We start from the raw sequence: 22,450 nt of genomic DNA, 5'->3' as shown, positions 1-22,450 counted from the left end.
ATCCCTTGCAGCAAAAGCAGTCGCAACCCCTGAAATTAATCCATAATGTTGATTAATAACTGAGATAAGGGATGGCCATTCCAAAGTAATCTTTTGTTTGGATCATATACAAGATAAATTACCAATGTTGAAAGAAGAACACTCATTTAATAGAAGACTAGTGATTCTGCATTTATTACAGCCTCTTCTATAATGCAAGAAAGATCAATCAGATGGCATACTGATGAGCCTTTGAAAGCTAACAAGCCATGAAAATGGAACATTCCTGGCATGTTAAGAGTTCTATGACTAATGGTTTTGAAAGATTTCAACGTGTGCACATTCACGCTTTCAACTAAGGAATCCCATCATATATATGTAACGTTCATTGGAAAGCATGAATGAAATAAAGCTACTTGTAGATTTCAGTTAACTCCCATGGGGCGGCCAACCCACGTACTTACATTGTAGCGCCATACGCCATACCTTAGTATCTCAAGAATTACATTAAAATTTTACCTTTTTCCATCTTTGAATGTTATGGAGCTATATGTAAAGGCACCTTTTAAGGTAGGGTTTGGACCTTTAATAAAGGCATCTTCCCTTTCTTTCTGGGACATCTCGCCCATCAATTTTCCATAATCAAATATTGTTTGTCACTGTCATGTTTATGACAGAGTGTGCGTCTTGTTATTGTAGTTAGAGAAGTCTTCACAACTCCACATACGAAATTTCCAGGTTTCACAATGTCTAGATGACTCAGAAGGTCATGTCTCAGAGATGTTTCAGGCAGGCAGGTCACAATGCTTGTTTGATTTATGGAAAGAGTTATGCCACAAGAAGCCAAAAGAAGCACAGAGAATGATGTGGAAAAAGGACAGAGCCAAAGGTTACTCACCAGTACACGGCAATAATTGAGGTGACATGATTCGAACCTATGCACCCCTGTACCCAAACAAACGTGCTACCAGACTGTGCGCTTCTTCATTGAGATTAAGGTTTATAACAGCCATATTCCTATCATTCCTCTAACAAAACCTCTTTATTTGTCAACCTTGTATTTTGGGCACTTGGCAAACCAATTGGATTTGTTTTGTAAACAACGAGAAGTTGAGATCTAGTAATAGACAACGTGGCAATATGCAGCATGCTTCATGAGTGATATATCTCATTCAATAATCATTTTAAAAACATTTCAAGATCTTCTAAACAAAATATCATGGATTTGGGACTTTAGAAAAATCTAATTGACCAAATCTACTTTCTTTGCAAATAAAATGGCATGTTCAAAATTTTAACAGTTACCTCCAACTCCTCCAACAGTCAAAACAGATTGCACAGCGATACCACAAGTCTCAGCAATACTCATTCCACCAAGGACAAAGAGACCCATAGATGATATCCTGTCTAGTGTATAAATACGTTCTTTCTCAACGGAGCCCAAATCCGGATTGGAAATCATTCTAGAGAAATGATTGCTTTTCCATCGATGTAAAAACCACACTAATGAAAAAACTGCTGCTCCCTTCCATATTTGCTGCACATAAAGTGTCCCAAAAGTAGCCGGTGCAATCAGTAAGCCCCTGCATGTCAACATTTACTGAACCCATCATGCAAAATGATACAAGATTGCACATTCAAATTAAACAAGTGTAGCACTAGTTATATGCTAGTAAAGTGATCGATTCTCTCCACTGCCTTCTTGACTCCATGTTTCCTGCAACTGAAGGTTGATTTTCGTAACCCTAGCTCGATGACTACAAGGTACATTCTCCTTTACTTTTCAATTCATTAGTAGTAAATATGCCAAGGGGCGTATGAGTGATTGATGATGTAAATGAAAGCCCTGAGAAACTGGCGGCCATGTATATATCGATGCAAGAAACAGTTATGAATTTGCAAAACAAAATACATGCTTGTAAAGAAAGAGAATTAAATCTTCAGCATGCAATGGAGATTGAAAATATAGAGATGAAAAGTTTGAAAGAGGAACCACATGTAATGAAAAATCGGATGCCTAAAATCAAATGTTTTGCTTAGGTAACTTAAATGTAGGAGAACATTTTTCCCATTGAAATGGTATATTGAATTCTTTCCATTTTGCCTCTCAATGTTACTGATGAAATTGTCAACCCTCTAAATTTTCGTGCAGAACTCCCAAAGATAGCTTCAATGCTTGTAGAATAGCCTTAATTGAGAGCATTTCACTAGAATTGACAAGAACTTTCTCAAACTCAATTGATTGATTCAGGAGTATTCTTGATATGGCTAAAGCTTAATTGCTTGAAGTCTTAGCAAACACAAAGTTTTCTTTAACAGAATCACATCATAACTCCTAGAATATTTGGTTCTCTGTATAATTGAATAACATTATCCAGAGTTATTCAAAGTCTTCAATCCCCAAAACCTATCATAGGTTCTATATTACGTTTCAACTTATTGATCTTTAGATTGCTCTTCTATCAATAAACCGAGAAATATGCCCTCAAAATAGGATCACTCTTTATTTGTTATTACGATGGATATTCTAGCACCCCTCCCCAGAAAAAATACATAATTGAACATGAGAGCTTCTTCTCATAAAGCTCAAATGATCTTTCGATATATTACTCCACAAGAACTTAATCTTTATAAAATTTTATATTTCCTGATAATTTCCAGTACCTCTTCCTCGACCAATAATTGAACTATATGATAGTGAATTGATTAATTCAGATCCTAATGAGCTTCACAAAAAGATAATAAAAAGTAATACTCTTATAGATTTTCTATTGGGTAAGTGAATTTACACCAGAAGGTTTGATTGGTTGTCAAAAAATACTCCTTCCAGAAGCTGTAGAGGTACTTCCAGTTGTGGACTTTCACCATATAAGGTGTAGTACTCAATTGCGTCACGTCACAAGACAAAGCTATCATTGCTCTCTCACAATCCCGCTTTCATAATTTGGGTTATTCCTGTTTCACTTGCCATTATTAGGGAAATCTTTCACAAGCCCTTCTATTCCATCCCCTTTGCTTTATCATTCTTCCCACTTCATGCATTTTCCTCTTCCTTCTTCAGAGAACAGCCTCCATTTCCTTCACTCTTATCTCTTTTCCCTTGCACTTGTTTCGTATTCGCCCCACTCCTATTTCTTGATCCCATTGCCCAATATTTCTGGAGTTGCTTTTCTTCCATTCCACCATTATGACTAATGTTGAAGTTAACAGATTTCAACTTTCAATATTATCTATGTTTTTGTTATCATATTTCAATAGATAAGAACTGATCAAATGTCATAATCTAATACTTGGACTCACATGATATATTTCTATTGTTTATGCTCTACCACTTGAGGTGATTTTCGCATTCAAATAGTACATAAAATTCCACTCAGAACTCACCTGCCCATGCACCTGAAAGCTATACGTCCTAAGATCATGTGTCCACATCCTAAATAGGGCATATGTCTTGGCACCTCACATGATTATTGTTGTGGCAGCCCCACATAATTCGGCAGGAAACATTCACTATTTACTGATCATGATATATACTATGTTTGAAAGAGATTACAACACACAACTTGATTCAAAACATGTTATACCAAACTAGTAACTACATGTCTATCAACTTGATTTAAAACATGTTGTACCAAACTGATAACCACATGTTCCATAGAACCCCCGTACCTATGCAAAGTCACATGCTCAATAATCCTCCATACTGATGCAAAAGTGCGTGTTTGATAGATCCTACACATAGCTAAGCAAAACGACATGTTTGACGAGCATCTCTGTACCTCTGTAGCTACTCAAAACTACATCATGCTTGATAGATCCTCTACATCGCTATGTAAAACTACATGTTGAATGGTTCCTCCATAGCTATGCAAAACTATAATTTATTTATATGCTTGATAGATCTTATACAGCTATTCAAACTACAGGTTTGATAGATCCTCCAGGGCATATGTAGAAATACATGCTTGACAGTAAATTTTAAACCTATCAAAACACAAATCAAAATGAAGTGGAAGAAAATAAGAAGTCGAATTCACTTACAATTGTGAGAATGCGAGGACTGCGACAAGAGTTTTTGCGGGATCTTCCATGGCTGACCAAAAACTTGTCTCAAATGGAACCTTTTCTGATCGACCCAATAAGATGTGTGATCCATCTTCAAAATATTGATGCAAACGTCGAAGAAGCCTCGGCAACACAAACCAAGCTAGAATGGCCCCCATCGAAGTTAAAAAAAGTTCAGAGGAATTTTCGGAAGAGATATAGGCTTGAAGAATGTCATACTTTTCCTTTAAAATAGGGAGAATGCTGTCTGTAGACTCTTGAATCCACGTGATAGATGCTGCTGTGGTCTCTTTCAAAGAAGAGAATGTATTATTGGCCACCTCCACTATTTCTTTGGAAAAGGCTTGAATGTCTTCTTTAGGAGAATCGGGGACAGCATCAGAATCTTTGCCTCCGAAATTGAAACCAGATTCGGAATCTTTGGAGCCCTTGCTTCTCGAGAAGAAGTATCGGCGAGCCGAGAGAGGATACAACAACGATGAAGATATCCTAAAGCTGAGCAGAACAGAGGAGCTCCTCTGAAGATGTGGTGAAGGTCTAAAAAGCCCTAATTCCTGACAAACGGGCGATGGTGAAGAAGCCGGATGATATGAATTCGCGGGGGGTTGAGGGAGAACCCTAGAATGTGAAGCCATAGAGGAAGCCCTGGACTTGGAAGAAGCATGGCAGAGGAGACGACCCAAGATCCTCATTTCTTTTGCTTTTCTTGCTATTTTTGTTTAATGCCAAAATCTGGTGTTCAAGAAAAGCAGCATCTCCCACCATAGCCAAAAAAGACCCTGCATCAACATTCAAAAACAATAACAAGTTTTTACAAACCTTTGACTTAAACTAATGTTTGTTTGGAAGAGATCACCATTTGAATGGGGGAAAGAGCCTCCTCATCCTATATTTGACCATGACTAGTCTTGAGTTTATAATTCTCACACACACACACACAGATTCTGGTGGTGGTGCAGGCTAAGGCTAAACTCACACACCTGTTGTCAATCAATCGATATCCAACATAATGTTACTAATGAGAGAAAGTGTGCATATAGATGTTATTGCTCGCAGTCTATAGATTGAGTGGGGCCATTGGTAGATATATAGATACGGCATCATCTCCATGTTGTCACCAAGAAAATATCGATCTCCAGTTTTGCTTTTCGCTTTGTGATGTTCTGGCTGCAAGAACTTGATGTTGGTGCTTGTCAATGGGCTTCAACTGGGGGGATCTGTATTGCGACTTATCAGCATGAAATTTGATCTTCATGTTTGTCTATTGGTTGGGGGGGCATGTATTGGTTAGTTACTATGTTGGTGCCACTGACACAAATTTAATCTTCACATATCTTGTTTGATTGAGGATGTGAGAACCTCAAGTTCATGACCTTATTATGTACTTAATGTTGCCTTTACAATAAAATTGAGACGTGCATATTTGAATAAGAAGTATTGGCTTTGGATGTAAAATCAAACGTTCAGAACCTTATTGTGATATATGCGTGTAGAAATGTAAAGAGAAAAATTCCTTGCAAGTAGCATTCGACAACAGTTATATTTATTGGTGTATGAAGGTTTAGAAACTAAACATTATATCACATATATATAGTGTTAAAACTCTATTGAGACAAATGGGAAATGACTAATATTTCCGCAAAAACATTGAACATTACATAGGTTTGCTATGTCATCACTGTCATGGCATCATTAACGTTGTCGATTCCAAACGGAAGTATATTGTATGGCACATATAAGTGAACATCTACATTGCATAGAACAAAAAATTTACATGCACCAAGGGGATCATAGAAGGAAGTAATGTTTTGATAAACCCCTTGGCAACAACAATTAAGATCAAATTGCAAATTGTTTTAGATAAGCATAGATGCATACAAATTTGGTAATATGTCAAGTAGGCCACATATGTTGAGTCACAAATGTCTAGCTTGGGCACATTTGTTTGTGGAAGTTTTAGTTCATCCATGAATTTTTTACCCATAAAAATATCCTCCATTGGTATTAACATAAAGTGGCCCAAGGCAATATACAAAATAGTCCACTATTACAAAGAAAATTGCAACATAATTAGTTCATCCATGAATTATTAGTTTGATCTTCCTTAATTAAACTTAACGATAGTTTATGTCCAATGTAAGCATTGATTTTAGAGCAAAATTTAAGCACAAAATCTTCCAATATGACAAACCCATAAGGTGCCCTTAAATGTTATTATCATTTAAAAATGGGCAAATACAAAGACAACAAAGGAGCTTGAACTTTGGTTGTATACCGTTGATTAATAATGCACATTAATGTTGTCACATGATTCACACACCATCACATCTAATCGAGAAAGGTGGTGTTGACTCCACATCACTTTCTAGTGCTTGGAATGTCAAAAACACAATAAAAATTCCTAATAACCTCATAAAGAACATGGTTCTCTCCTTCCCCATCCAAATATGACGATATGCAAGGTATGCAATGAAAACCGAGTGGACAATGAATATCACTTAGTTATCACATGCTTGACATATAAGGTAATTCGAGAGAAATATGATGCCTTGTTAGACAAGCATGACAATGTAAGTATCATACTCAAATGCCCTCCAAGAAGGGTGAGCACATACATGCGTGCATTATTTTCACATAGAGAGCTTTTAGTGCAAAGTGATCCCCTTTCTTAGGAAGGAGTCACATACAATATGATATGTTGATTTGGTCTTATAGGTCAATATTGGCCTTGTCATGGACAATCAAACATCTATTCTATTCTATTGAGAAGGCCTTATTGTACAAAGAACAACTCATGTGATGTCAATTGGCATGTTCATCGCACTTGGTAATTATTAAGTATTGGTGTGGCCCGCTCACTTAGAATAGGTAGACACAATGTTTAGTTGAGGATGTTTGCTTCTCTTCCACTCTCTAACTTCTAACTAATTACAATAAATGGAAGTTTCATCAACAAGTTTAACAAACGAAGAGAGTACCTTTTTCTTATAAGTTTCAATATCCTATAACATTATAGTTTTCAAATATGTAACCATCGACATACTTGGAGCAAAGTAACAACAACATGCAAAGATGTGGCAATGCTCTTGATAGGGAATCCACTTGTGTAACAATAATTGCAATTGAAGAAATATTATGGGAATGGAAATATAACATAAAGCGTGGATATTTTGCATTTCAAATCCGTTAAGTATAGATGTTCGGTGAAATGCGCATGGATGGCTTGATAGAAATGGATATTTGTTTTTCTCCTCTTCCGAGAGAGTATCTTTAAAACTAAAGTATGACTTACATAAATTGATTTGCGGTGTGTAAAAAATGAGACCTAAGTGGTATTTTTTCCCCCATGTTCCAAATACTCCATACAACTCCAAATGAATTATTAGGTGTACTTTTGATGGTGATATCTTGAAGTCAATTTGGTAGTTGGGGCCTTCAACCATACATTCATATCCTATCAGAATTCATATGCTTAGTTTTAGAGATTTGGTGAAGAAGAAAAAAGAGGTAAGGAATGATGCAAGTGAGAGAGATTGGGTCTTGGGATATACTAATATTCATGCATCTATTGGATCTCCCTATGACACTAATCCTGTCGCTTGGGGCAAGTGTGTGTATGCAATTTGAAATTATGTAAATATTCCCTACACGCCAAAACCAAAGTTGGTGCACTAAAACCATTGAACTTACTTTAAGGTAAAACCTCATGCGATGACAAGATTATGCATTTTTTAATTCTCAAATATATACCAATTAGATTGACCTTACCATACACAAACAAGTTATGCCCCAACTAATGACATGTATAACATATAACAATATTATAAAAAATAACTACAAATACACAAAGTCAAACACTTACTCAACTAAATGTTATATCATTCATTCAACAAGCCGCCTCGAAACATTTGCCTAGAACACATTACCTTTTACCTCAATAAAGCACCTTATGTTGAGCATTGTAAACAAAATTTGAATACCACCTAAATGAATGTTAAAGTACACATTGTAGCTTCATCAACATGAACATTGGCATCTGCATGGAAAAGATTTAATGAAAGAAAGAGAACCTAGAGAACTTAGAAAAGGGTCTTATGTCACCATGATGTCAAAGGAGACAAAGACAAAATCACTTAAAACATAAAAAGGTGAAAAGATAAAGCTCCTCTCCATGGCTTTCTTTTATTTTTTCGACTTGGGCTACAACTCTTTCACTAAGTCCTCTCTCTTAAGTATTTAGGCCCAAATTGCATGTAGTGTCATGTTTTCATCATTTTAAGTTTAAATATTGACGTGCTACCATTAAGTTTTCGAGGTTGAGTTTTCCTTAGAGTGTTAGAGTTGAGGGTTTAGTGTGGAGTTCACCAAAGTGGTCAACGCCGAGGTTTGATCTAATCTTGCAACACCTAATAAGGTATTGCACCATGAGTGCAAGAAGAAGATAAACAAAGACAACATAGCTACAATTGACATGACGTCGTGATGTGGCGTGGCCAAAGGGCACACCGTGTTAGTTTGCCCCATAACATGGGGATCAGCCTGAACATGGGCGTCAAGGTCACCGTTTTCGGATGAGGATGCTAATGTGGAATGTACAGGGCCTTGGTGGAGGCCGACAACACCAAGAGTGCAGAAGACTTCAGGAGGAGCTGAATCCCCTTAATATAGGGGGCCATATTGACATATTGCTTTTGCAGGAACACCACCTCTCGCAAGAGCGAACTTAGAGCTTAGAAAACCCCTTGTCGGGTGGGTGGACCACATGGTGGTCAGCTGCGCAAGGTGACCTCCACCGAAGAGGAGGGGTCTGCATCTCGATCAGCGATAAGGCCCGATACGAAGTAACATCATCTGGCACGCTGGTGGAGGGTCGGGCCTTATACGTGCTTCTGAAATGGAATCGCCTACAAATTAGGGTGCTAAAAATTTATGCCCCTAACCCAGCCCCCAAGAGAGCAATCTTTTGGAGGATGTTAGCGACAACATTAACTAATGCCGAGGCTTGGGTAATGGTAGGTGATTTCAACATGACTGAACACCTGGGAGATAGGAAAGGAGAGACCCAGAGGCCTATTTATGGTGCGGAGTTGGATTCATGGGCTTTCCTAATTGGCAAAATCGGGGTGAAGGATACATGGGTCTCTTCCCTTAGGAGAAACTCACATTCGCTGCAATTTTCCAGAGCCGTCGGGAATGCTAGGGGTGGTAGTCTTGCACGGCTAGATCACATATACATCATCTCATCCCTCGAAGAGCTTGGGGGCTCCTTTGCTATCTTGGCAGGTCTTACCTTTTCAGATCATCAACTGGTGAGACTAGACCTTAACCCACCCAACGATAGCAAGGGCAGTCTCAAGGTGAAGATCCCCACAAAGATCATGAAGAGTGAAGAGGTGAAGGCTGGTTTACAGAGTATATGGCAGGACACCATGGGCAGTGAATCAACTAGCGAAGATTTGTAGAAAAATTTGGCCCTCTCCTCCTTTTTATAACAAGAGACCAAGTGCGCCCTCCAACAGGTTAGAGCCATTGAAACAAAATTAAGGAAGGCCGTTGCAGCAACGCAATGGCTGCCACAGGTAGACCCTGGTTGCAATTAGTCTAGAGCTAAGCTGGAGGAAGCAAAGATGAAGGTACAGGAAAGGACTTTGGAGAAGAACTGAATGTTGTTTCGAAGAAATGCATCATGGTGGGCTAGAAAAGACGACAAGGTCAACCGACATTTCTTTCACTACAAGGCGCCCAAGGGTGGTGGTGGACGTATACAAGGGCTGCGCAAACCAGACAACTCAATAACGGAGGACAAGACTGAGATTCTGGAAATGGCAACACAATACTATCGTGACCTCCTCGCACCTATGCATGTGAGGCAAAACACGGAGCTGACTGATCGAGTGATGTCTTGCATTCACCCCAAGGTAACACAAGCGATGGAAGTTGTGCTCGATAGCCCCATCTCTCGTTTAGAACTCTCAGAGGTGCTTAGGGGATTGCGAAGGGGTGCATGCCCCGGCCCCGATGGTCTCTCACGAGATTTCTTCGAGATTCATTGGGAATGTGTTATCCCGTCTTTGGAAGCCGGAGTTCAAGAGATTTGGTCCTTAGGAAAGATGTTGATTGGTCTGGCTGAGGGGATGATATATCTCATCCCCAAAGCATCAGAGCGAAGCCTAGAGTTGCGCCAGTGGCGTCCAATCACGATCCTTAACACGACATACAAGCTACTTGCTAAAGTCCTAGCTCAGCGGTTAGCAAGCTTCTTACCGGACATCATCCATGACAATCAAACTGGATTTGTCAAGAACATGTGTATCTTTGATAATGTGTTGCTTCTTTGGGAAGCTATGGCATTGGCCTGTCGTTCCGTATCGAGCTCGACTATTCTGATGTTAGACTTCGAGAAGGCCTACAACAGGGTGCTATGGCCCTTTTTGGAAAATGTGATGAGAGCTTTGGGCCTACCTCAAAAATGGAGGAATTGCACTTCTGCACTCTATCGGACAGCTACGAGTAGCGTGCTTATGGCTAGTTCTAGGGGACCCGCCTTCCAACTACAACGCTCAGTGAGGCAAGGTTGTCCCCTAGCCCCATATCTCTATCTCTTTGTAACCGAGGCTTTCTCCGCCTACTTACAAGCACCAACCAATGGGCTGCGGGGATTGCCCATCCCCAATGCGATTGAAGATTTGTTGTTATCTGAATATGCCAACGATACGGTTCTTTTCTTGCAAGGTGATGAGGAGAATTTGCAGCGGGCTGAACATCTTGTCGAGGACTTTTGTCAGGCGGCTGGTGCCAAGATCAATTGGAATAAAACCCAAGGCTTATGGTTCAACGAACAAGAGAAACCAAGATGGCAACCCCATGCCGATTTTATGTTGGTCCCTGATGGGACGATGTTCAAGTACCTTCGATTTACGATGGGGAGGTCAATCCAAGCTGGCTTGCTAGCCGGAGGACAGGGTCGCGAACTCCATCTTGCGGGCATGGTGCCATCTACGATAGCATTTGGTCAAGCACACCCCGGAGACATTGACCGAATGGACTAGACAACCACTATTTTGGAATCCTCACGTGCGAACAAGTGACGACATGATGCTAGGGCAACTTAAGGGCCTAGCATGGGGAAAGTTGGCACAAACAGGCCTCCTATCTATAGACGATTGGAGACGCATGGTTGTTTCAGGAAGAACCCAAGAGGACCTTTTCCCTCCCCTCAAGGGAGCTACGAAAATGCGGAGACTGATAGCTGAGGCAGTTGACAGGGTTCCGATGGGGGAGGCGAGAGAACATGCATGGTTTGATCTCTTTGACGAGGCTGGAATGGTCAAGTCACTAAAGGGTGTGAGCAGATCGGGGAGAGATACAGTTTTTGGGGACAGTCAGAGCAGGGGCTCTTGGCACCCAATCCGAGTGGTGGCACAGGTTGATAACATCTGGAAGATAGATCCGGATGTTGCTAAGGTGGAACCCCATTTGAGGTTGAGGGTATACGGTTGTCGCCCCCTTGTCGATCTGGATTGGGACCCAGGGGATTTCAGATGGAAACATGACGATAGACTCCACCACTTCTTCGATTACACCACTAAATTGGGTTAGACTTTGCAGTTGGAGCTAGGCGGGCCCCTTCGCAATGGTTGGTGAACATTGGGCATCCCCGATGAGGCGCTCATTACCTTTTGTAAAGGTCTCTGGTGTCTCCACATGCCTGAAAAGATCAAGCTCTTTTGGTGGCAAATCGGTCATAATGTGGTGCCCATTGGCGAATGGCTAGATAAACGTGGCGGCCCGTTAGGCTGCCCACTGTGCTCTCGACCTATTGAGACTCTGAGACACTGTCTGTGGGATTGCCCTCAAGCTCAAAAGGTATGGGATAGAGTGACTCGCCTCCTTGCGGCATGTGAAGTTGAAGGAACAGCCTCGTGTAGCGTTGCGGCATGGATTGATCACTCGGTCGAAGGGTGGACGGACGTCGTCAATGCAGATAGTTGGTGCTATGTATGCACGAGAGGCAAAATCGTCAAGATCCGTTTTGAAAGAGGCTTGCAGCCCGCATCCCCTAGGTTTCCGGAAATCTAGATGTTGATAGCAGGTTTCACTTGTGGTATATATGGAAAGCGCGTTGCCTCAAGGTTTTCCAAGGTACGATACAGCCCCCAGAGGAAGTGATCATGGACATATGGTTCGCGCTTATCAGCTGCCTACGAGGGCAACTGGAAGAGGTTTGCAGCCACTCCAACGACGTGGTCACTGCCCGTTTGCACTTTTGGCAGAAATGGCAGACCACACCTATGGTGATGCAAGGTAGGAGTGGCCCAAGGTGGAACTACCAGCCCCCACGTTGGCTATTTCCTACTCACCTGCCACCCTCTCTTCGTTGTAGGCCCCAAGAGCCGACTCGTACTAGGCAACATTGAAGGGCATCGCCTTGGATATAGGTAGCTTCTTACATTAAGTTAGGCTGCAAGGCATTGGAAGTAGGCTCATCTTCTTTTACTTGATCGGAGGAAGACTCCCTGATGTGTGTATAAGTCTCCTTGTAGACTCTCTATGTAATAATCCTTCCTAACTAATGGGAAAGTAGCTTCATTTTGAAAAAAATATATATGTAAATACGTTACATAATAAATAAAGGTAATAGCCTAGTGCATAAAACTATTCACTAGGTTGGAAAGGGTGCAAAGTTTGATTCTTTGATATCGTGTTGTGAATTAAGAACTTATTATTCCCTTTTATTTTTTGAAAAAAAAGGCGACAAGCACATTTTGAATTTAGGGGCCTCTTTTTCTCTATAAAAAGAAGATAGAGGGTTGTCTCTTACTCATCATCATCTTCTTCTCCTCAACCTACTTCAGGTTTTAGGGTTTATTTTTTGTCTTCTCCACGAGTGGTCTTCGTGAGGGTTTTTCTTCTTTCTTCTTCTCCATTTCCTTCATTGTCTTACTTGATAGTTTAGGGTTTCTTTCTTGGTATTCTTCGGCGGCGGCTTCTTTGACTTTTGAAGCTACTTACCTACTTATGTATACTTCGGAGGTTTAGTCTTCTTCTCCGCAATAGAGAGTGCTACACATCGGCAATTTTGAGAGAAGGGTTGGGCTACCTTGCACTTCGGTTGTTGAAGTGAGGACGAAGTGACATGGGAACACTTCACTATCATCCAACCAACATAGCCAACAGTGGTAGTCGTGGTCCCGACTGCTCACTTGACTCACCTTCACGTGAAACTCCATACCCTTTTGTTCGTTTCGTTTTCTTTTTCTGCTAAAATCTTATGACCATTTTGTAAAAACCATTGAAATCGTGGTACAACCTATCTCTAATCATTGTAAACCTTATTTGTAAAGAGGTCCCTTTTATATTTTTGTTTACATTTTGTCTTAATCTCGTGTACATTCCCTTAATCACGTGTTAACCATCATTCGGGTCATCACTCCCTTCGCATTTGAAGAGACTTTGAGTATGAGCTCCCTTTGACTCTGGGCTCCTTCGACTCTGAGCTCCTTTCGACACGGAACTCTATTTGAGTCAACGCTCTCTTTGAGTCTAGGACCTATCATATACGTCTTCTTAGCCCTTGTGACCTCCCTAGTCCAAGATGCCTATGGTCCCCCTTGAATGGAGCATGCACACGGGTTCTTCCGATGACAATACCAAGTTCAAAGATACACAACGACAATTCACAATATTTCATCTAAAAGATAAACCATTTATGCTTTATATGGGAGGGTTCACATTAGATGAACATAATTGACCTTTCTTTCTAGTGTTCTTAAATAAACATTCCACCAAACTCCAACTGTCAACATATGGTCAATGGTTTGTAAAATTCATCTACATACATATATGTAGGCTACTACATCTACATACATGTGTAGGCTCCACCTACACCCTCTTATAATTATATAGGAACCCCATAACTTTTTCCATTTCCCACCAAATGGGAATCTATTGTGATTGTTGAGCATCTTGATTTTCTCTCCACCATTAATCTATTGATTGTATTCAACATTACCTCATTACTAACATGAGTATTAACACTCGTAGAGCCCTAGCAGTCCATCACACTCGATCACACAACCTAGGTATTGAAGTTGCATTATGGAATCAAAATTAGCCAAATATAAAGACATGTAAGGTATGCACGGAAGGGTTAGGAGAGGATGAATATCACTTGCTTTTTATATGCTCCACATATGTGCAATTCATGAAAGCTATGACGAGTATCACACTAAAGAGAACACCTAGAAGGTTGAGCTCATATGTGTATACCTTACACATGGAGACTTGGTGCTATATCCCTTCGTAGGAAGGAGACACACATCAAGATAACTTTTGTACTTAGGTTCTATGGGTCAATATTGGCATCTCTATGGACGTTAAAAATATCTATATATCTATATATGGTATGTTGTCGGAATTTGGCATTAATCCATAACCAATGATGGACAATTTGATTGTCCATTGTTATCGATGATCAATGATCCTCAAATCTTAGTTCATTACTTCCACAACCTACATTAGTCCTTTACAATGTTCAAACCGGGTACTAGAGAGAGTCATCGTAAGTGCATCCAATACATTGTCTAATGTATGCAACTTCACTAATGTAATTCAATTTTTATTGGCAATGATTCAAATGAAGTGATTTCACAACTTCATGTGCTTTATTTCTAGGTGGAAGTCAAGATTCCACACCAATGCATTCTAGTAGTCATTGTAGAGTTAGATTTTGACATGGTTCTTATTAACTCATGATTAATTCATTGTTTCTAATGCTTATTACTAGAATTCAACATAAACATGCTCTCACCACACACATTGTCTATACCATGTCTAGCCTCATGCCCACTATGGCATATATTAGACTACCAAAGACGAATGAGTAAGGATGGTTACTCATTTGCTAATTTGTGGTATAGAATTTTGGGTAGTCCTCCTTCCTCACTATTAGCTGGGTTCGAACCAGCCTACCAAGAGGTTTGACGTGAATCGTGTGGAACCGCTCAAGCACCTTGGAGATCTATTCTCCTTGAGATCGCTAATTCTCCCTATCTTGAGTGGTTGCATGTTTTTTGTATACTTCACTCCTCTAAATCCGTCATGTTAAAATTTGAACTTATCTCACTATAAAGCTCTAGTCTCCTCCATTGACTCTCCCACAAAATCCATATTATCTAAGTATCGCATGAGTAGTATTTGGTTGCAATCTTTGAATCACATATTTTTAATAATGGGAATATTTTTTCTGGCATGAATGTGTTGAACTTCTGGAGTCACTTTCAATGACCATTGTAAAATACGAAAAGCGAACATGGTTAAATAGGCCATTATGCTAGTTTAGAATGACAATGACCATTGAATTGCAAGATAATGAGTGGATAAAGAGAACCAAATGTAGTTATAAGTTATAATAAAATTCATCTTTCCTCTAAGACATCTCGTCCTATCAAAACCATGTCATGCAGAAAAGTGTGTCATTGGTAGGTTCACTTTTGGTTTACCACTTCAATTGTATCGGTGCTAGAGAGAAGTCACTTTCTTGAAACTTCATTCGGCTCCTCTAGTCACCTTACCTAGTGCCACATTTAGATATTGTCAATTCCCCAAATCTTCTCTTGGTTATTCCCTAGTTCATGCATTGTGTCCATATAAGAGGTCATGGGTAAGAGGTTAGAGTCGAGAATCTTGGAATTAAATGTTGCTCAAATGTAAAAATGGTATTGGGAAACTCTAGGATAAATCAATATACATAAACAAATATAATAGAAAATGCTATAGAAGGACCATAAACACCATGTATGATTTTTTCTAATCGACTCAATCTCACTCTTCATGACGAGGCCACCTTATGTTGTCTTCAACTTGATCCATGGCCTCTATAGCAAATAGGCTCTTTGGCATCTAACACCATGACATGAACTTCACCTCAAACAAATGTTATGTGGGTGATTGTCATAATATATGTACGCATGGTGTGGGTAATTGTTAATGTGCATGCAAATGTGGTGCAAGTAGTCATCAATATGTGCAATATGAGGATGGTTTCAAAATTTTGCAATCGACTAGCACTTAAAGTTGGTGGTTGCGAAAAGGTTGTGCTTATATAGAATGTCTCATTCCAATTAGCAGAATAATCAATCTCATTAATTCTATCATATATATAATATAATTACTAACAAAGAAATCTTTATGCAAATATGTTTCAGCCCAATGGTAATTAAGAAAAATTCAATCAATTTTGTTCCTATTATAAGTGCATGCAAAATTTTATACACGTAAGGGGAACACAATCATTTGATTGAGATATATGATTTTATTTGCTAAATTTCTATACATTTGTTGTGTTGTTCAATAATTTCTTGTTGCTCCATGAACAAGGAGGAGACTCGATTGATTAATAAAAGGTTGGCCACAACAAAATGTGCCTATCTATGATCTAATTGTCTCCATTAAGCTATGGCCACACATGTCTTCGCAATAATAACAAAAATGTTGTTTGATATTTGTGCCAAATTCTTAATTGATATGAATCCAAGCAAACAAAATTGAAAAAAGATTCACCCTCTAATTCAAATTTTACTAGACTACATTTTCTCACCATGATTCCCACTTTACAACCATGTTAGTATGGTTCCGAGAAAGGGTCTACATTCTAGGGCTGTTTATGACACGCACATGGCATTATGATACCCTTTGATTGTGCATGCATACATTGTTTAGATAAATCTCTTGACTATGCTTTTATTAATACTTAAGAAGGAATCCACCATATTTCAATCCAATATTTTTTTCATGTACAAACAAAGCTTTTCCACATTGAAATTGTCATCAAGAAAATTCTGCATAACAATTGAAATGTGACAAAGTATGAAAAGATGCAACTCACTTTCCCTTGCTTTCTTCAGTTAGTATTCCCTAGTTCCACCACATCAAATGTGAACCTCGTTGCAATGGATGATTCTCCTCATTAAACAAAAGCAAAAAAAGCAAAAAGCATTTTAAGCACTTACAACTAGAATAAAATACTCTTTCTTCTAACATGAGGAATGATTTGACTTACTGCATAGAAGCCCATGTAAGGGTGCTTTCTATAATGGGATGAATGATTTGACTTTCTAATAGTCAATCATAATATATTGTCTGAACACAGAAACCAATGGGTAACCAACAAGAAAAAGATTCCTTTGAAAACCTTCACCGTCTTCTCTCCCTTTGTTAAAGTTAAAAGCATTTGCCAAATAACTTTTGCTTTCTTTCCTTGTATTTTAATTTCAAAGTCTGATGAATTTCGTGCGTTGATCATTCATCAGGAACTCCATGCCCATCGGAGATATGTCTTATATTCCGCAATATGATATCGATTCAACATAAATTACACATGTACATGGCTCCGCCTTTGTCAAAAAGCTTTTATATAATGCATAAGAAAGAGGCATGGCCCCATACCTTGATATCCCATCATGATGAATTTCTTTGAAAATGGGAATGCCACATGTACTCCCAACCCCCAGAGATTAGTACATCGTCTATGACGCCTTTTTGGTCAATCATAGTGCATATCGAGGTTGTTGAAAGACTCCGTGTATGCAAAAATTTGTCATATTTTATCTTCATATATCATTAATCTGTCAAATCTATGTGGGAAAAGATTTCCCCAAAGCCACTTTGTCAAGTTGGCAAAATTCCCTTGCATGTTAGCATTGTCTTTCATATGGCAATGCTATCTATCATATTCACCGCTCCCGAGTTGCACAAAAGTTAACTGATAAAGCCCTCATTCTAGGATCGAAGTGGCAATGTGTACGATAGAGAATAATGATGAATGTTTATGATGAACATGACGAGCCATTGCTTGAGACTTTAAGGATGCAGAAGACAAACTTTGCTAGTGTTTATATACCTTCTATCTATCTGTCTGTCTATCTATCTATATATCTATGTATCGATCTATCTATATTTATTTATGCATTTGTAGCCGATCATTTCTAAGAAGATAAAATTTTGAAATTTACAAGCATTTAAATAGAATTGGTGGAGACATTTGATTGTCTCTCATTCTGTCTCTCCGTCCCATGTACACTTGGCAGAGTTGTTAGCTTATAAGTTATGATAAATAAATGCCTTCTCTCTTCAAAAATATGGTATCATTATCAAATGCCCATCTAAAGTGGCGTTTCTTGTCTTTTTATCTTTATGCATCATTCATTCTTCAAATTTCTATGCCCACAAAAAGCTTCACAAAAGTAGCTTTTTTGAGCTAACAAAAATTCCCTTGTTTTTTTCTCTCTTCATGCTGGCTTCATATATGCATATATATACACACACACAAACATAATACATATATATAAATCTGCAATTTGTGATCAAATCTAAGCTTTCACATCATCTCCTCTCTGTAATTGCAAGTGAATGAAGAAACAATCACACTGATCTTGCGCAAACAACCTCTGCAATATGACTCTTCATTTGCATACTTCAAATAAGCCAAGCATAAACATTCACACCCATAGTAAGATAGGTTTAGAAGAACTAACAAGCATTAACATTCATGCTAATCCCAGGAAAAGATTGGAGCACCTAACACAAACTGCGGTGGATAAGGCTTTCAAGTTGAGAGTAGAATCTAAAAGAAGATTAGTAGATATCGTCGACACAAATAATTGTAAGGGTGGCTTCGCATGTTCAGCATCGTCAGTGTCAAGAAACTTATTATCCATTTCATTATCCTCTTCCTCTTCTACTTTGTCAACAAGGAAATGGGTTCTTCCAAAAAACTCCACATCTCGGCGTCGCATTGAACAAAAGATCCAAGCTCTTTTGCTTCAATGGAATCCCAACAACCTGAGCATCGAATGGCGATCAAGAGTTGCTTCTACAGTGCCCATTTTTGAGGAATTAATGTATAGACAATCAAAGAGTCGAGAGGAATATCACCGGAACTCGGTACTACTCTTAGATGCCAATCTCATGCAAATTCTCTGCCATTTCGAAGCTGGAAATGGACCTTTTCTGATACAAGGTATGAACCCTCTCTACCCTATCAAGACACATTGTTTCTTTCCCCAACATAAAATAGCGGTTAACGACATCTCTAATCTTAATTCACCTATGGATCGAGTGTACACACATCATTGGGGTAGTTCTAAAGATGGTGAAATTGACGGTGAAGCCATCTCCGTTGATAGTTCTGAAGATACGATTGATGAGCCATTTGGTTGGGAGTTAGGGAAACAATTTCCACATATTGGAAGCTCGAGTTTTGGCCCAAATTCTCCACATATAATGTCTTACAAAAGGACCCATCTCAAGGATGCATGTTTCTCAAATAGAGATGATTTAGTCCGTGCAATGAGCATGTCTTATCCTCGGCGCCGTGAGATCGCAGAGAGACTTATTGACATGTTTTCTAATAAGGAAAAGGATGAACAATTCCTTTCGAAATATCGCGAGCTCGCAAGGGTTCATCACCATCGTCATCAGAATCACCAGCATCAACATCATGAAAATGTAGAGGGCATTGCAAAGCTATTTGCAAAGGCTGAGATGAAAGTCCCTAGTAATGTGGAGTACAAGCCATTTGAATCATCATCACAAAGCAATGGTAATCTTGCTATGATGACATCCTTAATCCGAGATCCAAGAGAGGAATCATCATTATCATCATCATCATCAAGAAATAGTGGTAATCTTGATAGGGCATTGTCAGTAAACCCTAAATCATCATCATCATCATCATCATCATCATCATCAAGAAATAGTGGTAATCTTGATAGGGCATTGTCAGTTGGAGATCCAAGAGATGAGTCATCTTTATCACAAAGTAATGGTAATCTTGTTATGGAATTGTTAGTCCGAGATCCAAGAGATGAACCATCATCATCAACAACAACAACAACAACCCCAATATCATCATCATCAACAACAATAATAACAACAGCCCCAATATCATCATCAATGACCGGAACATCATCATCAACGACAACATCATCATCGTTATCAGTAGATGATGATGATGATGATGATGATGATGATGATGATTCTTTACCACTTCAACCCACAAGTCAAGAAGTTAGAATAAGTGGAGGGAGGGTGCCTCTACGGGCCTTCCTAGCACACAGAGAGGAGCATGTGAGCAAAATGGGTATGACATCTTATGAGGCAGGGCCATGGGACACATGGGAGGAGCCGTCGGAGCGATTAGATCCACTATGTTGCGTGTGTATGGTGGGGTTGAAAGGGGCCTGCTTCATTCCATGTGGCCACACCTTTTGTAGGAAATGTAGCAGAGAACTGTGGAGAGGAAGAGGAAGTTGCCCCCTCTGTAACCAATACATTCGACAGACTCTCGATATCTATTGATTCCTTTCACCTCCTCAGATTTTTCATTCTCTCCATCTACTAAATTAGTGCAATTGCCAAGATTTGAACCTTGGTGGATGGATAGGTTAATCAATTCATAATCATAATCATAATAGTAAGAGTCATAATAATAACAACATGGTAGACACTATTGGTGCATCCCTAAGGGAAATAGACTATAGGTCAATTTTTAAGGCTGTTTGATGGTCATGTTTATGGGGTATATATTTGTTAGGGTTTTGACGTGCATCCCACTCTTTTGGTTAATTAAAAATATGGCTTACACATGGTAACCTTATTCTCCGGTATTAACTCACTCATTGTGATCATTCAACCATGTCACACTTTTAGCAACCATCATAGAGATCACATGCTTCACATTTGTAAATTCAAGACTGATGTGATCCGATCTGATCGTGTCATAACTTGTCCATTAAGCGATGATGATAGATTTGTAATGCATGTATATTCATACTACTATTAGCTTTAGTTCATTCCACATGTTTGGAAGTCTATTAGACTCTAGATGTGAAAATCCTCTTTATTTGTTTTCATTATTGTCTCATTGATATTTACAAGAGTCATATTAACATGAAAACAAGTGTTCTTTTTGGTGTACGAATCACATGTTAACATAATTGAGACCAATTTACAAAATCACCATCAAGACATTAGGCTCAACTTAAACAGCAATCTAATGAGAATATGTGGACGACTATCCATCTAATGTGTATTGCCATGTTGACTACTACACCATATCATGTAACTTTCATAGGTTTACAAGAACATCAAGGTAAGCATTGATACATCATACTCTTTGTCCTTTCCTTAGATATTCCGGACAATGATGATTTATGTCACAAGTTGACTCAACCAATTTTACCATTTCTCTCTAATTATTATTAGTACTTTATAGCAAGGCATCAATGATAGTTCCTCAATTACCTACCTCATCAAGAATAAATACTACTTACATTGAGCACCCTAGTCAAGAAAATTTAGACATCAATAGTTACACAGATATTCATCAAAGAAACATGCCCAAGAACACAATTAAAGTGTGAGTTATATAAGGCACATCCTACTTTTAAGGAGTCATGCAATCATTGAGAATTTTACATATGATACTGCCAAAGGTTTATGGCAACACATTATATTGCCATAGGTTTATTACAAATGATAATGATACTTTTCATATATGATGATCATCGTCTCATAGGGTCAAGTACTTCAAATTAGGCCATTTATGGTTCCTTTCTTAACTTGCATTACAGGTGCTCAATTCATTTGTCAAGCTAAGGCACACATTACCTCCTAGCACTTGAATTTCTTGCTTACCCCTTCACTTGCTTTGAAGCATAAAAACCAGATTTTTGTGCTTTCTATTATGCATAACCCTAGGATTTCTTTGGTAAACAGCATAATTCCTTGTTACCTGAATATAGGCATAATATAATGTCCAGATGATTGTTGCAATTTTTAATTTATTAAGACCCAAAGAGATTGTACAAGATGGACTTAGTTTTGATATATGAGAATCAACACTTCTATTTTGGCCTTTTCATTTTCCTTGATGGTGGAATTAAATGTGCTTTCCTTAAATTCCGTAATGAGGAAAGAGTCCTCCAAATGCATCATGAATGAATGGCATTTAAATTGATAATAACTATTTAACCACACGATTTATTTTCTATACTTCTCTCCATATTGATAAGCAAATTGAGTGGTAGGTTCCCAAAAATAACTGCAAACTCTTGTCGAATATAGACATATAAACGTATGCATTGAATGGCCATATATGATTTAAGCTCCTAAAGTTTTTTTAACAAAGTCTATAACTCTCAAACATTAACAGACGAATTGCAAGCAACCTGATTTCCCCTAGCACATAACTAAAGGTTCAAACATCTGACAATGACCATATGCTTCAACTAGTGTTCCCATGTCTAGCCTTCCAAGAATGTTAATGCTATCAATTCATGAGTCACGATCTGCTGCAAAACCCATTAAAATATAGTAAAAAGTCCTAGATGTTAAGAGATTGTTT

The 22,450-nt window shown here is 38.7% G+C and overlaps 2 protein-coding genes across 2 annotated transcripts; one reads left to right on the top strand and one right to left on the bottom strand.

The window, feature by feature from the left end:
* Nucleotides 1–4,809, bottom strand: LOC147850196 (mechanosensitive ion channel protein 1, mitochondrial-like; the record flags this gene model as incomplete). Its single annotated transcript, XM_087336755.1, has 3 exons — nt 4,021–4,809; nt 1,285–1,562; nt 1–29 (listed from the first exon to the last, which is right to left on the bottom strand). Coding segments are annotated over exons 1-3 (1,023 nt in total), but the record flags the coding sequence as incomplete, so codon positions are not given.
* A 13,543-nt stretch (nt 4,810–18,352) lies between these two features.
* Nucleotides 18,353–20,902, top strand: LOC147850195 (uncharacterized). The gene has a single exon (XM_087336630.1). It carries the CDS (start codon nt 18,499–18,501, stop codon nt 20,401–20,403), a length of 1,905 nt encoding a protein of 634 aa, XP_087192756.1. The 5' UTR covers nt 18,353–18,498; the 3' UTR covers nt 20,404–20,902.
* Nucleotides 20,903–22,450: the final 1,548 nt, after the last annotated feature.

Source organism: Azolla caroliniana, unplaced genomic scaffold (assembly GCF_043228905.1).
Source record: "Azolla caroliniana isolate FFs.n. ecotype wild unplaced genomic scaffold, voAzoCaro1.0.p SCAF_21, whole genome shotgun sequence".
NCBI classification, from domain to species: domain Eukaryota; kingdom Viridiplantae; phylum Streptophyta; class Polypodiopsida; order Salviniales; family Salviniaceae; genus Azolla; species Azolla caroliniana.
Note: the sequence above shows the minus strand (reverse complement) of the source record. Positions and strands in the feature narration are given on the sequence as shown.